Source organism: Eublepharis macularius, chromosome 2 (genome assembly GCF_028583425.1).
Source record: "Eublepharis macularius isolate TG4126 chromosome 2, MPM_Emac_v1.0, whole genome shotgun sequence".
NCBI lineage: Eukaryota > Metazoa > Chordata > Lepidosauria > Squamata > Eublepharidae > Eublepharis > Eublepharis macularius.
In genome coordinates this window covers 197,168,494-197,184,793 of record NC_072791.1, presented here as the reverse complement: position 1 = coordinate 197,184,793, position 16,300 = coordinate 197,168,494, and the positions used below count along the sequence as shown (strand labels likewise).

Here is a 16,300-nt window from a genome sequence, read left to right as displayed (position 1 = left end):
CATCCTCATTCCTTTATTTGGTGAGGATAAAGATATAAATAAGGAAGTCGTTTTCTGGATTTGCTCTGTTCTATAAATAAATGCTTTTAGTGCACATCTTACATCCAGAGTATGCCACGTCCTCTCTTTAGGATGAGAAGGATTTGAGAAGAATGATGGTAGTATCGTTCTTTATTCCCCTTGGGTCTAATCTTAGGTTCCAAAGGGGAAGGACCTATATCCTCTCCTGATGGGACCCCCTGCAGTTCCAAGGCTGACATGGTTTTGGAGAGGAGATATTGGTAGTTCCCAGATTTACAAAATCTTACTGATTGTTCTGGGATTGTCCTTATCAGAGAGTAACTCCCCTTCTTCTGTTTCATTGGAGTTACTGTCTTCATAATTAACAGAATCTCATTGAGGGGTGTCTGTCTCTTTTTCTCTGGTGCAAGTTTTTTTCTTAGCTGCCATAGTGGGCCAACTGGAGTACTGTTTGTATGGGATTGTTCCTTCAACATTCCCCTGTCTGGGAGAGGAAGGACAGGAGGAAGAACGGGAGGGAGATTTCTCTCTTCCCTCAGTCCTGTAGAAAAGGCTAGCAATTTCCTCCCCCATAGTCTGTCTAATGATTTCCAACAATTCCTGGGATGCTACTGCAGGTCCCAATCCCATCACATTACTCACGGATTACCCTCCATCAACCATCATAGGGTCTGGAAGCATGTGTGATCACTGAGTCTCAAACCAGCTCTGCTGACCCACACTGGGTCTAGTGTGTCCGGGTTGGCTTAAGGACATGGTGGGAACCACTCTGCAGCCACTTCCCAGTTGGTTGGCAACAGTGACTTCATTGGCGAGGCCAGAGATGGCTGCCATGCTTCCTTTACTTGGTGAGGAACAGCACCTTTTCCTGGCGCGCTTTTGGGTTCCGGTCTCTTTGTGATAGAAGCAGCCGCAGCTGCGGCCTCCACACAGTTTGCGCCCATTCCACCAGGATCATTGCTGGGAACAGCAGTGAGACGGGTCTCCAACTCCCCTTTAGAGAGGAACTGTTGCTTCCCTTGCATTTTTATATGCTATAGGATTAGAGCATGCTGCAGAACTAGAGCTCTAGTCTGCTGCAAAATAACCACCGCGGCCAAAGGAGGGAAGTAAAAGGTTTTGCCTCCGGGCCTTCGACTAGGTTAGAGAAGAGAATGTAAAGTAAAAAACTTGTTCCTGACTCCCTGAACGGCTGGCTGTCAATGTAATCTAGGTACCATTCTTAAGAATTATTCTTAAGAATAATTGGCACATGCCAACATTTATGTTTTCCAATAAGTTATGCTTTCCAAAGCCCTGAAGTTCATATTTACACGTTGCATTTCTTGTATCCGAGCTAAATTGGAGAGTAAAAGTAACACACAGCAATCCCTTTGTATGGATTTCCATAGCAAGTTCTGGGAACGAATCTCTGCTACCTTTTCCAGACATTTTAACATGCTTTACTCATCTACGTTTGAAATTAGGAGTTCCTCCATTCAGCTGCTTCCTCACTGCTCTGGGGGCCCTGCGGGCTGGCTTGCCACAGGCCAGGCCTCCTGCCACCACTCCCTGCAACGGCCCGGTTTTAAGAGCGGCTTGCTGCTCCCTTGAGCAGGGCCAGTGTTTCCCCTGGGGTCTTGGGGAGGGGGCAGCTGCAGTCAGGCCAGTGCCTGGGCAGGAAGCTACTGTGGGACCAGGACAAGTTCCAAAAACTTTGACAGTGTGTAATCCACATTACAAACATGTAAATAATAGTAGTTGCAGTTAATATTTCAGGGCTATATTAAGCATGAAGAATTTGGACTTGGACAGAAGTGGCTCGGAGGATGAAGTCTAGAGCAACAGGAGTAGCATCGGTTATTCCATGGGGGACTACGGGTGCCATCATACCCACAAGTGCATTTCCTGGAGCTCACTTGCTTCTTCCCCACAGCAAAAAGGTAATCCTAGTTTTCCTATACTTCACTGGAGAACGAGGTGCTTCGGAAGAGTCAAGGAGACATCACCATTGCATCTATAATTTGGAACAGCTTTCTTCATTGGCAAGAAATGTTTGGGTTGCAACCTCTCAAAATAAGGGTTTGACAACCCACGGCTACCATTTTTGTGTCACGCCCACTAAGACTTTCTTCCTAGTAAACATGCATGGATCAGACAGGAAGGACGTCTGGGGTGGGAAAGGATGTGTGTTTTTAACAACTTTAATCAACGCTAATGTAACTTGGCTTTATCCTTGTTGCTTTTAATTGCAATTGGCTTTGTTTTAGTCCAACCTTTTAAATCAGTCAGCTGTAGGGTATAGTGTCATGATCTGTAAAGCCCCAAGCGCACACAGTGCATTCTGGGAAGTGTAATTCCTAATGCCTAATACTGATCATCAGGCATTCTGGAAGCTCCTATTGTTTGAATGTAGATCTGAGAAGAGCTGAAGCTTACCCATCTATTCATTCTTGAAGACATTTGGGTTTGTTGATCATTGGAAAAATGGAACTAATAGGATGAAGAAAATATTAAACATTCTAAAAGGATTTAAATGGTACCATACCTTTGTAATTGCAGTGAAAACCTTTTCAAGAATAGCATTAGGCTGAGCTTTTTGTGGTCCATTGGCTTGGACTTTTAAGCCTAAGGCACACGGTTTGGCTATAAACCTACAACGGTAAAGAGACAAAAGTAAATGATTAGATGTGAATGCCAAAATATTCAAAAGACATCCCCTCCCCAAAAATTACTGATTAGAGATCATGAGAATGTTCGTCAAAATAAAGCTGAAGGGGCTTTTGGAGAAGCATGATTTACAGGAGTCCAAAATTCTTCTCTTCATGATCAATCCATCCTACATGCCTCCCACTCAAACACGCACAGACACACTGACCATTTATCTCTTAAAATATTACATCCGCCCGTATCTCTTTACACTCAAATCCTACTGTATCTCCTGCATTCAAACAGCACCAGAAGAAGTTGCACAGAAACAAATCAGTCCATTAACAAGACAAAAAGTAACACAAAGATTTTTAAAATATGGATTAAAAAAGCAGCCCAAATCTGCCCAAACAGTTTGCCCTTCACCAACAGAGCTCTGAAACAGAACACATTCTCCTACATGCCTTCTCACTCTAGTGGACTGTCCCAGAGGAATAGATCTACCACAGGAAAAGCCCACGACTTAATGGCACAATCCTAATAGAGGGCCACAACAAAGAAAAGGCTGTCTGAAGAGTGCAACTGGCGCTAATCAGAATTAATCTAAATGTAAAGAGGCACCCCCCCCCCCCGGGTAACACTAGAACTAAGATACGAAGGGAATTCTCCACAGCTGGAGGTATAAACCATATCAAATCGTCAAAAATATCGCAGACACAATGTACTTAACATTTACCAATTTTAAATTTACCAATTTTAAATCCTATATTCCACAACTAACTTAAATATTAATATTAAAGCATCAGTCAATTAACACTCACTAAATACTATCCAAATGTAATAGTTCACGGCCATTGAGTTCACAGTTGTTATTGCCAAGCTTATATGAATAATATTAATCCGTCTCTTCTTTCTTACAGGTATGCCCGGAGGGAATCTCATGGCAGTTAATAATGTAGATGGAGGTAAGTATAGTGATATCTTAATTTCAGGTCAGTACTAATAATAGTTTGTACTTTCCACAGGCAGGACCATTACAGAGTTCAGGGGCATGGATTTGACACTGCAAGCCCCTAGCCCGACAAGATGTCAGCGAAATCAGCTCGTTTCAGAAACAAACTTTGTCAAGGGCATCAGAATGATCCTATGTTCAACCTGTACATCCAAGAGAATTCCAGCGCTCATACTAACATATTGCTAGATGATGGCCTGAAATTAAGATATCACTATACTTATCTACACTTACCTCCATCTACATTATTAACTGCCATGAGATTCCTATCCTGGAGTACTTGCAAGAAAGAAGAGAAGAGATGGATTAATATTATTCATATTTTATAAGCTCAGCAATAACAACTGTTATTGGATGCCAGAAGGCCTCAGGTTCAGTTCCCAGCATTTCCAGTTAAAGGCTTTGGTAGCAGGAGACAATTAAGACCTCCACTCAAGACTCTGGAGAAATACTGCCAGGCAGACTAGACAATGCTGACCTTGACAGACTATGGGTTTGACTCACTATAGGGCTGTGTGTGTATGTTGCTCTGTGTGTATTACTTTAGTTACATGCTCCAATCAGTAGCCTGTAAGAACTTCACTCACCTGGTGTGCAAACAAGTTAGGAAGTAGTCCCAATGGTGTAAATCAGAAAATACAGGGATTTTACCGTCTGTTTTGCAGCAACTGCATCTGAACTTGCTATCTCATACTTGTGATGGAGAAGGGTATCTTTTTTTTAACCCCAAGTTTAAAAAATATGAATTTTGTTTGCTTTGAGTTTTTATTTAAGAACATTGCTCTTAATTTTAAGATTACTATGAAAATGTTTCATTGAAAAAAGCAAAAGTCACTGGGGATAGACTAATCAATGGGGGGTATTGGTCCATTGGAAGACTTTGACTCAAAACACACGAGACAAAATACCTAGATTCAACTCGTGTTCTCTTACCTAAAGGTTTGCCGGGAAGTGTAGGCGTCCTTGCAGCTTAAAGTTTAGCATTTACAGTGCAGGCGTCCTTGCAGTTTAAAGTTTAGCATTTACAGTGCAGGCGTCCTTGCAGCTTGAAGTTTAGCACTTACAGTGCAGGCGTCCTTGGAGCTTGAAGTTTAGCATTTACAGAGCAGCGAAGAGGGAAGTGCAGGCGTGGGGCGCCTTTCCTCCCACTCTCAAGGTGCATCACGGCATTTTCCCTTCCCCTCACCCGGCCTGGCCCTGCAGAGTGATGCCTGGCTGCACCGGGAGACTTTAAGCTGCAAGGACCCCCACACATCCCTCTCTGCTGCTCTGTAAATGCTAAACTTTAAGCTGCAAGGACACCTGCACTTCTCCCTGCTGCTCTGTAAATGCTAAACTTTAAGCTGCAAGGATGCCTACACTTCCCGACAAACCTTTAGGTAAGAGAACACGAGTTGAATCTAGGTATTTCATCTCGTGTTTTGACTGTTTGCAGAGCAAGACTTTCCTACTTTCCTCTCCCACTGAAATCCAGCAAGAACCCCCCCCCCCCATTTCATTCCTGGGGTCCACAGGCCCTTAGAAACCGCACTGGGGGCCAAAGCCGGTGAGGGAAATCTGCAACAAATGCTGCCTCCACTTCTGAAGTTTTAAGCTGTTGGAACTGAATGACTGGATACATGCCAACAATCTTGTAAACTGTGAAGGAAATTAGCACATGCGCAAAATTAAATCTTGCCATCCCACTCAAGTAACTGAACGTAAATGTATGCAGCCAGATTTGTCATGGCTACTATTTGTATCTGGGCAAGGTTTTTAACAGTCCCTCAGTATTTAAAAGTACAATGTTAAGGTAGCAACTATTGTGCTCAAATGTGCCATATTTTTTTAAAAGGCTAAAACTAGCAAAACCATTTAATTTTGTTTCAACTACGCCACATCTTCACAGTGCATGTCTTTTAAGAAAATAAGCAGGCAGCTGCGAGGAATGAAACGGTGATTAATTTCACCGTTTTATTGTGCTTTGCTCACTGGCTCTTCCATCACCTAGCATCATGGCCAGCCAGAGTTAAGGCTGCAATCCTAAGAACACTTTCCTGGGAGTAAACTCTATTGAATAAAATGGAACTTACTTCTAAGCAAACCTACTTATGATTCTAAAGGAGCTATTCTAAGGGGCCTGCTAATGTATTAAAATTCATTGTTTGAGGTAGTTACAGAAACAACCCAAACTAATCAGGGAGAGTATGCTGAGAAGCCTGTTCGGATAAAGGGGGAAGGAACATGCAGGGCAGGCTCGAAGAAGACATGTATGGCTAATGGCAGGACCAGAAGCTAGACGCCTTAGGCTTCCCCCAAGGCAATGAAAAGACAAACGCTTCCATTATGATTTACCTTCCCTGCCCCATCTCTATTTGGACATAAGACCAGCTTATTTCTGCTAGCCTCAGCAGCCCGGGGGAAAAATTCGCTGGCCATTATCCCATCAAATGCCCAAGGGCTGGCAGAATGAGTCAGATCACATCTAATTTCACCACCACTATTGAGGGAAATCATTGTTCGTGACACAAGTTGGACAGCGCTTAGTATCAGGCTATCGGATCATTAATCAAAGCTGCTCCAGTGGTCAGTGTGTTTTCAGCACAAAAGATCATACTGCATTAGCATTCTACCGAGGAAGGAACTGTAGCTGTGTTTGCATTTCCATACAAATAGGTCTGACTGTCCCAGTAATGTAATTTGGACTGTACAAGGAAGCCCAGTTGTGAGGTTACTAAGAACTGTCTCCAGACACATCCCTCCCCACCCCACCTCTTTGAATATAGGATGGATCCTGGACCACTCTCCTTATCTTTGGCCAACCTGAACGCACACCTCATCCCCTCCCCTCTCCCCAGTCCTGAAAGTTCTCCTATAACTGGGGCCAGAATCTGTCTACAAACTAACAACAACAACATTCAATTTATATACCACCCCTCAGGACAGCTTAAAGCCCACTTAGAACAGTTTACAAAATACGCTATTATTATCCCCACAACAATCACCCTGTGAGGTGGGTGGGGTTGAGAGAGCTCTGGCAGAGCTGTGACTGACCCAAAGTCACCCAGCTGCCAACTGAACCTCTGCCTGCTCAGCCTCTTCTCTGCTGCTCCCTTTACTGGCTGCCCAGATGCCTGGATCTGGGAACTGGGAGTCATGGCCCAGTCTGGGCTCAGTGAGAGCGAGGACTCCTCCTCAGGAGGAGAGGGGCTTCGTGTAGCCAGCCAGGACTCCTCAGGAGAAGAGGAGCTCCATGTAGCCGGCCCTGACTCAGCAGAGGCTGGTAATCAGGAGCCACAGCTGCTGGCTAATTGGAGCCTACAGCCAGCATCTGAAGCAAAGCCATCAGTACTCTTCAGCCCCAGCACCACAGGGGAAGCTCAGCCAGGGACAGATGGGCAGCTATAGCTAACTCTGCTTTATTCTCTTGCTCTACCTCTTTGGTCCCTCCTTTGTGTGCTGATACCTAGAATATTTGGTTCTCAACTTGTTTGGTTCTCAACTTGGACATTCTAATGTTGGGTTTAATCGCTTGCAATTCTTATGCCCACTTTAATTTGACAATCGAACCAGCTGTACATATTCTCTCCCTCCCCAAACTCTGTTGCTGACTTTACTCTGTTCAGATTTTCAGTATTCCTTCCAAGCTTTTAGAGGTACCCCACTGTTCTGTCAAAGTTCCCTTACACCAGTCTGTGCTAGTCACTGCTCAGGTGGAGGGTGTCCCCCTCTACTATGCATGTCAATAGACAAGGGACAGGATCACTTTCCTATAGGTAGCCTGAATTCCATGTGAGGTCTTTGTCATTCTGGATAATCCAGTTAACTAAGAGCTAAGCTACAAGTGACTTGATCAAGTGGAGTGCAAGTGAATGGCCAGTGAACAGGGAGGAATACACGCGAGTCTGTTCACTTGCCAGGCAAGTGTAATTCATTGCTTGTAGCTTGGCTCTAAGGAACAGATCTGCAATGGATGCCTATTTGTTTCCAGGTACATTCAAAACTGTTGTGCTTATCTTTAAAGCCTTCAGGGCCAGAGTATCTGAAGGAATGCCAGCTTCTGACTCTGTGTCCCTACAATGGAGGAAAGGAAGGTGGCAACTGCCAAGAGGGCCTTCTTGGTACGGGCATCCTGTTTCTGGAATACCCTATTGCTGAAGATACACCCAGTGTCTACTTTACTGACATTTAGGGTACAGGTCAAAACATGCTTGCTTGTCAAGATTTTTAGCAGCCCCACCCCTCCACTTGGTTATTAGATATCGTGTTGTGAAATTTTATGGCCTGTATTGAGCCAACAGTTTTTATGATGGTGGTTTGCTTTTTTAAAAAGCTCTGCCTCTTGCTGCTAAGTTTGGTACTCTGGGTTGTTTTGCTACTGCCTGGGTTAACTTTATAGCACTATTTGTCCATTAGAACCATTACATTTGCATAGTATTTATTGAGTGTTAACTGACTGATGTACATTTGAGCTGCTGTAGCACAGTGGTTAAGTGGTTTGGCTGCGAATCAGTACTCCACTGGTTTGAATCCCACTACTACCATGAGCTCAGTGGGTGGCCTTGGGTAAGCCTCTCCTGTCAGCCTCAGCTCCCCAGCTATATTGTAGGGATAATAACAACACTAAGAGCCGAAACAGGCGAGTTCCCTCAATTCAACCTGGGTTGAATTGCCTCAAGGGTTGACGGGAAATGTAGGCATTTCTCCTTCCCGTCGCTCAGAGGAGGAGGGGGGAGGAGGAGGGCTAGAAAGCCTGGAAAGTGGTGGGGGGATGCTCTTAGGCTGGGGCACGGCGGCAGCGGCGCTCTTGCTGCTGCCGCCCGCCGCCGCCGCCTCTCTCGCTGCTGGAGAAGGAAGCCGAGAGGAAGGAGGACGAGAGGAAGAGGCTGGGGCGGGGGGGGGCGGGGGGCGGCTGCAGCAAGAGCATCCCCCCGCCACTTTCCAGGCACCTCAAGTCCCTCGCACTTGGGAACGGCGGTGGCAGGGCGAGAGGAGCCCTCCTCCTCCCCCTCCTCCTCTGAGCGACGGGAAGGAGAAATGCCTACATTTCCCGTCAATCCTTGAGGCAATTCAACCCAGGTTGAATTGAGGGAACTCATCTCGTCTGTTTCGGCTCTAACTTGTTCACCGCTCTGGGTGAGGTTCTAACCTGTCTAGAAGATCAGTATATAAGTGCAGTTGTTGTTGTTGTTGTTGTTGTTGTTGTTAGCTTTATGCTGTGAGCAACCTTCAGCAGATTTCAGGGAGAGTCAGATATCTCCATTATTTTCATTTAATATATAAATGCCTTCCTGACCACACATGGTAATAGAGTGGGTCCAGCACCCATTTCTGTAGGTACCCTGTGTCCCGTGATAGGTTTTTATTCATCTAGATAATTTACCTAAGTGAGGTACAGGACAGATGTCTATCTTTAGGGCCTCTGGAATATTCAGCCTATTGAGATTAGAGTTAATATTGAGGCCCAAACCTCCAAAACTTAAAAAAAAGGTGCGGACTATCTTAAGGAACTTCTACTCAACTGCATCTCCACCGATGTATCTACTAGCAATTGTCTCTTCTTCGGCCTATCTTTTGGGTTCTCCATAAGACATCAAGGGCTGCCCTAACACGAAACAAAGCACTGAGCTGCCCAAAATTGAAATAAAACACTCAGTGTACAGGTGATGCATCAACAAAGAATTATTGCCAGATAATACAGTTCAGAGGTCTTCTGCATCTGAGTAGTTATAACGCAAAGAATAATTAGATGTATCCATCACAACCATACAGAATAAAAGAAGTGTTTGCTGCAGTTAACTGAAATTAGATACAACCACACAAAACAGGAGGGAAAGAGGCATGCACTGAGTTTGCACATGGTGGTCAAATCCCACTCAATTCTTAATTAAAATGCATGGCTTTGAGTTTATCAAACTCACTGAGAAGGTAAGTAAGAGGAGAACTGGAGAGCACTTTGTAGAAACAAATAAAAAAAATATTCCTGGAGCTGACTGTCCGCTTCTGTTCTGAGCCTGCAGAATCACTCCAGTGACCCCCTAGTGAGGACATCAAAACTGGAATCTGCTAAGTCCCACAACGGTATCTTAAAACAGAAAACATCACTAGCAGAATAATTAGATTTTTCTACCAGAGAAAGAGGCATATGATGACTTAAAGACAGTAAAAGATAACACCCATGGAGTATTGAAGGTCCTCTTATCAAGAACTTCAGCAAAAGCTGCACTTATAAGTAGAGACCAAAGGGCTCTGTGTGTGTGCGCGCGCGCTAACAAAAACACAGAAGATTTTCTTTTCCCAACAACTTGCCAGATACACAAAAGAGTTTTAGCTTTATCAGAGGATGAAGGTATCCACAAGCCCTACTTAGCTAAACGCACATGTAAACAAAATTATGTCAGGAGGCTGTGAAATTTCTCCGTGACACTCTCTTGGCTTATTACTCTCCGCATTACTACTCTGTTTCATATTGTATCCTACGATGGAAGGGTGCCAATTCTGCTGGCAGTACTCTGCATCTTCTATCACAATGTCTCCATGATGGAAAAAGCTGCACTTACTGAACTGCGTAGCTGTTGAACGCACAAGAGCCCAGCCACTCAACCACCTCCCACACAAACAGACACAGATTAGTTGGCAACCATTATACAGAAAGACACATGGATTCAGAGGAAGTTTCAACCAGGATCAAATATAGAAATAAAGGTGTTAGTGACAAAAGCTGACATTTTTGTGCCTCAGTAAAAACTGGAGGAACTGGACCTAGTGTGTATATACAAAATTGGGTGAAACTTTGGGGGGCACAGCTGCTTTAATATGGGCGTTTAAAAAAAGGAAGCGGTGGGGAGATAGCAAACACTGATAGACAAGAGCTGGGATGGGGTCCAGAGATGGCTGCAAATGTTCTCTGAGGCTTTAATAATTGGGTGCTTTATTTTTTTTTAGCAGAATCCGTTCGATTACAGCAAGGGAGAACAGGTCAGGAGTGGTCAAGGGCTACTGGAAATGGAGACAGCCAAGCTAAGACTCAGTAAGAGATTAAGGCAGGGTTCCCAGGTGCCCGCTGGTGGTGGGCAAACTCCCAGCGGTTTGCCCTGTTGTCCGCCCATCATTGGCAATCAGTGGGTGGTGGCAAGACACCCGGAGATTGTCCACCACTGGCAAACGAGCCAGGCAAGTGTGTGACAGGCACATTCTCAGCAGAGCATGATGATGTCACTTTCTGAAGTGACATCATCACACCAGCCACAGGAGTGCTCCCGCGCTTCAAAGGAGCTGATTTTGGCTGCAAACAGTCTGACTCTGAAAGAATTGGCCATGAGCAAAGTGTGGCAACATTCTTGCAACCCCAGCACAATGAGGTTACTTCTGGAAGTGATGCCATTGTGCCAAGTTCGGGAACGAGGGAAAGCAAAGCCTTATGACCGGTAAGTGCTGGATCCTATGGGGACCTGGCAACCCTAGAATAAGGGTTTGCATTTACTTTACGCATTAAGTGCCATGATGAAATTTCCAGGCACTCTGGTGACCTAGCATACTAGATTAACTGAACCCTGCCATAGCCCTTCTCTACTGCTGCCACCAAAAACAACCCTATAGGGAGCTTCTGCTTGGCTGGATTAGCATGCTAATTCCACAATAATAGCATCTGATATGTTAGAATGTAATGCCACTTTTGTTTGAATGGGCAGTGTTGATAAAATTAAGCTGACCTTGGTCAGACTTCACTGAAGTTGGTTAACTATTCTGTTCAGGCTCTGTGAGGACACTACTTCAGAAACTCCTATCCGTTAGATTTGACTGCGGATCATCTATTGGGAAGTTCCTTAAAAACTGCATGCAACACACTACAGAAGAAGCAAGCACAAGCACTGGATACAGAGAACCATTTAATAATTGTGTGTGAGTGGGCAGAAACATTTGTCTTTCAGATTGCTCCCAGGAAACAAGCAAACTACAATTCTGCTTGCTCATATATTGCTGACCACTGACTTGCATGGCAAGGAGCAGTTAAACTTTTCAGTGACCTATGGAACGGGCCCTTGGACACTTACCGTGAAGGGTCCTTCTCCTCTGAGGACAGGAGGACATCGTGGGTGATTCCCACCGTCCAATCGGGGAGGCAGGAAATAGTATTTTTTCTTCCTCTTCCTCTGCGGTGGGACCACCCTCTCTCTTCAGTTCGGGTGATTCCCCTCAGCAGTTTCAACGCCTTAAAATATTCTAAACTAAATTCACTGTAACCTTAACAAGAGACAAAAGGTAACAAGAACAAACAACATCAACAGGTAAAAACATACAGAGAGGAACGAATAAGGCAAGGCATAAGATCGTAATAAAGATGCAGCAGAAGAAATGGTAGATCATTGACTCTTGTCCTCCGAATCGGAGAAGATGAAGACTCTGGGAGGGCACGATGTCCTCCTGTCCTCAGAGGAGAAGGACCCTTCACGGTAAGTGTCCAAGGGCCCGTTCTCCCTCTGAGGCGGAGGACATCGTGGGTGCTCCCAAAGCAGTTGTCTATCCTCTGGGTGGGACGGAGTCTTCGTCTTCCACTACATGTTGAAGCACTCTACGTCCAAAAGCTGCATCAGCTGAAGCATACGTGTGTAAACGGTAGTGCTTGATGAATGTGGTAGCAGACGACCAAGTAGCTGCCTTGCAAATATCTACAATGGTTGCGTTCCTTCTCAGAGCCGCGTTAGTAGCCGCACTTCTGGTCGAGTGAGCAGTAATACCTGCTGGAATGTCCATTTTTTGTGCCTTGTAGGCTTCCTTAATGCACGTCTTAATGCTATAAGCAATGGCCGATGGAGACATGCGATGTCCCGCTCTAGGCTGTGATATGTTGATAAAGAGAGAATCAGTTTGTCGAATAGTTTCTGTCCTGATTATGTACGTTTTCAGGGCCCTCCTTACGTCCAGGGTATGCCATTCGCGTTCTTTGGAATGTACCGGTCTCGGGCAAAATGATGGTAAATCTATCTCCTGTGACATGTGAAAAGTGGAATACGCTTTGGGCAAGAAAGCAGGGTCGGTCCTCAACACTACTTTGTCCTTATGAAATATGCACAAGTCCTGTCTTATGGAAAGGGCGCCCATTTCCGAAATGCGTCTTGCAGAAGTAATTGCCACCAGAAAAATGGTTTTGAGTCGCAACCATCTCAGGTGAATGTCCTTAATCGGTTCAAACGGGGGCTTTGTCAAGGCCGAAAGAACCACATTCAGGCGCCAGGTTGGAAACCGATGTATCACCGGCGGGTTCAGCAAGGTGGCTCCTCGCAAGAATCGCTTAACGTGAGGATGAGAAGCCAGAGGTACGCCGTCGATCTCTGTGATGATTGAACTAATAGCCGCAATCTGCTTCCTCAGAGTCGCAGGCCTCAGATGCCTGTCCAGGCCCTCTTGTAGAAATCCCAGAATCGTTTGAAGGGATGGATCAAATGGTTCCGCCTTCTTCCGCTTGCACCACCTGATAAAGGCCTTCCAGGACGAGTTGTAGATCCTGACAGTGGACCCTTTTCTGGAAGCCATGAGGGTATTTATGATTTCTGGCGAGAGTCCCTGATGTTGGAAACGGTCCCGCTCAATCTCCATCCTGTCAAGGACCACCACTCCGGCCGTGGGTGCCAGATAGGGCCCTGTTGTAATAAGTCCGGATGATCCGGCAGTCTGAGTGGTGGCGTCGACGACATCAGATGGAGTGTCGAGAACCACGGTCTTCTCGGCCACCATGGAGCGATCAGAATGACGTCCGCCTTCTGCTCCCTTATCTTGCGCAATACCCTGGGGATTGTCGGAAGAGGAGGAAAGGCATATAGGAGACCCTTCGGCCACGTCGACGTCAGTGCGTCTGTGCCTTCCGCACGTGGATGAAAGAAACGAGAGAAGAACCTCGGAACCTGATTGTTGCGATGAGAGGCAAAGAGGTCCACCATCGGTGTTCCGAAATGCGATGTCACTATCTGAAACACTTCCCTCTTGAGAGTCCATTCTCCCGGATGAAGAAGTTCCCTGCTCAGCCAGTCCGCGTGGACATTGTGAATTCCTCTGATATGTTCTGCCTGGATAGAACTGAGGTTGACTTCCGCCCAGAGAATAATCCTGTGAGCTTCTCGTTGAAGACGTGAGGATCTGGTGCCCCCCTGTTTGTTTATGTACGTCTTCGCCGCTACGTTGTCTGTGCGTATCAGGACGTGACTGGATTGTATCTGGTTTCTGAAGTGTGAGATGGCTAGGTAAATAGCTCTCAACTCTAGTACGTTGATGGGAAGTTCTCGCTCCTTGTCTGACCATTCGCCCTGGGCTGGGTTGTGCTCTAGCGTGGCTCCCCAGCCAACCAGACTGGCGTCTGTAAATATCTGGATGAGACGTGGAGGAAGAAAACTCTTGCCCTGTCCTAGGTTGACATCGTCCAGCCACTACTTCAGGCTTTCCTTGACAGTTCTCGGGATCTGTAGGTTGGTCTTTGCTTTCTGGGCAATCAGAAGCTGGAATGGTCGCAACAGGGTCTGTAGTGGTCTGGTGTGGAAACGCCCCCAGTAAATGGCCTCTGAGTTTGCTACTAAGAGTCCCAAGAGCTTTGCTAATTCCATCAGTGGAGACGACTGCTGACCAATCACTGTAGAGATCAATCTTTTTGTCTTGATCCTCTTGTCCTCGGGAAGAAAGACACAGCCTATTCGAGTGTCTAAGATCATGCCCAAATGCTCCAATCTCTGCGATGGCTGTAGTGAGCATTTGGACAGGTTTATCAGAAACCCGTGCTTCTCCAGGAACTGGATCACTGTCTTGGTGTCTTCGATGGAGGCATCCCTGGAGGCGGACCTTATTAGGATGTCGTCTAAGTAGGGGTGTAGATGGAGACCCCTTTCCCTGAGTCTGATGATTGGTACTACCAGAAGTTTGGTAAAAACTCGTGGTGCTGTTGCCAAACCGAAGGGCATTGCCCGGAATTGAAGATGAATGTCCTTTACACAAAATCTCAGAAACTTGCGATGCACAGATGCAATGGGGACGTGTAAATACGCTTCCGTCAGGTCTATCGAGGTAAGATATTCCCCTTGTTGTAGGGCCTCTGTGATGGAACGAAGGGATTCCATCCTGAATCGTCTCACTCGAATGAACTGGTTGACATACTTTAAGTCTAGGATGGATCTCCAGTCCCCGTTCTTCTTGGGAACTGTGAAGAAGATTGAATAGACCCCTTGTCCTCTCTCGAATAGGGGAACGGGTTCGACAGCTCCAATATCTATGAGGTGTTGGATCGCTTGAAAGGTGATAGCCTGTCTGTGTGGATCTTTCTTGAGTGGGGAAGCCACGAAACGGTCCGGTGGAAAGGTTTCGAATTCTACAGAGTAACCATTGTAGACTACTTCTGATGCCCAGGCATCTGCCTTGGATTCCATCCATGTCTGACGAAAGTGAAGTAGTCTTCCCCCCACCGGAATGACCCGTGAGTCAGGGTTTCTGACCTTTGTCCTCCGGGTCTTGCCTGGTTCCTCTGTGACCTTGTTGTCTGCTAAACTTGGAATGGAAGTTACTCTTCCTTGGTTGAGTCCTGGAATTGGACCATCCACGTTTGGGTTCCTGACGACCCCTTTGCAAAGTGTGATGAGATCTAAATGGTTGATAGCCAAAAGATCGTCTATCAGGTCTCTTCACCGATTTGGGAAGTGCCTTCTTCTTATCCTTGGTTTCTATCAAAATCTTTTCCAGTTGGTCCCCAAAGAGCTTGCCTCCCTGAAAAGGGTAAGACATCAATATGATCTTTGCTTGTAGGTCAGCCGGCCAGGTTCTGAGCCATAGGAGACGTCTCGCAGTCACTGTCGCCGCCATCGCCCTGGAGGAGAAGGACAATGAATCCAGTGTCGCATCAGCAGTAAATGTGCAGGCTTTCAGAACTCTGTTGGCTCCCTCCAACAGTCGCTTGTTGTTTTCTGGAAGTAACTGTATAAGTCTTCTAATCCAAACTACTGATGCCCTGGATACCAAGGATGCAATTGCTGACGCCTTAATAGCTATGGCTGTGGCTTCATGTGCTCTCTTGAGAACCGCTTCACCCTTTTTATCCAGACCATCCTTGATCATGCCTTGTCCGTCCTCAGAAAGGAGGCCCTGGGACTGGAGGGCTGCCACAGGAGCATCAATGATGGGAACCTGCAAAAGCTCGTTGGCAAAATTTGGTAAGACATACAATTTTTTAATAGCATTAGGGACTTGTTTGCCTGCTGCAGGCAGGGTCCATTCAGCTTTCAGTTGTCGTTCAAAGTACTCAGGGAACGGGAACACCCTAGTCCTGTTCTCTGCCCTGGGGAAAAACTCCCTGTTTCCCTTAGGTCTTGTTTTCTGCCCTTCAGATTTGTTTTCCTCCTCCTCCCCCATTTCTGTCTCTTTCAAGTCTAAGGCTGAAAGAGTTTTGGTCAGCAAGTATTGATAGTCCTCTGACTGAAAAAGTCTATGGGATTGTTCCAGATTTGGTTCTATGTCCTGATCGTCTTCAGACAGAAATTCCCCCTCCTCAGAATCCTCACTAGGTGAGGGATCCTCCTGCATCCATTCTGAGGCTCTACAGGCCGTCTTAACTTGCTTTTTTGCTGCCTTGGTGGGCCAAGAACTTCCTTGTCTGAGTCCCATCTGCGATGTTCCAGGCAGACTAGG

At 46.0% G+C, this 16,300-nt stretch overlaps 1 protein-coding gene across 1 annotated transcript in view; it reads right to left on the bottom strand.

Moving 5' to 3' along the window:
• CERS6 (ceramide synthase 6) overlaps nucleotides 1–16,300 on the bottom strand; it is a 150,080-nt gene that overhangs the window by 101,387 nt on the left and 32,393 nt on the right. The window contains exon 2 of the mRNA XM_054971640.1: nucleotides 2,549–2,654. Coding sequence (XP_054827615.1) covers nucleotides 2,549–2,654 — 106 coding nt within the window. The remainder of the gene's footprint in view (nucleotides 1–2,548; nucleotides 2,655–16,300) is intronic.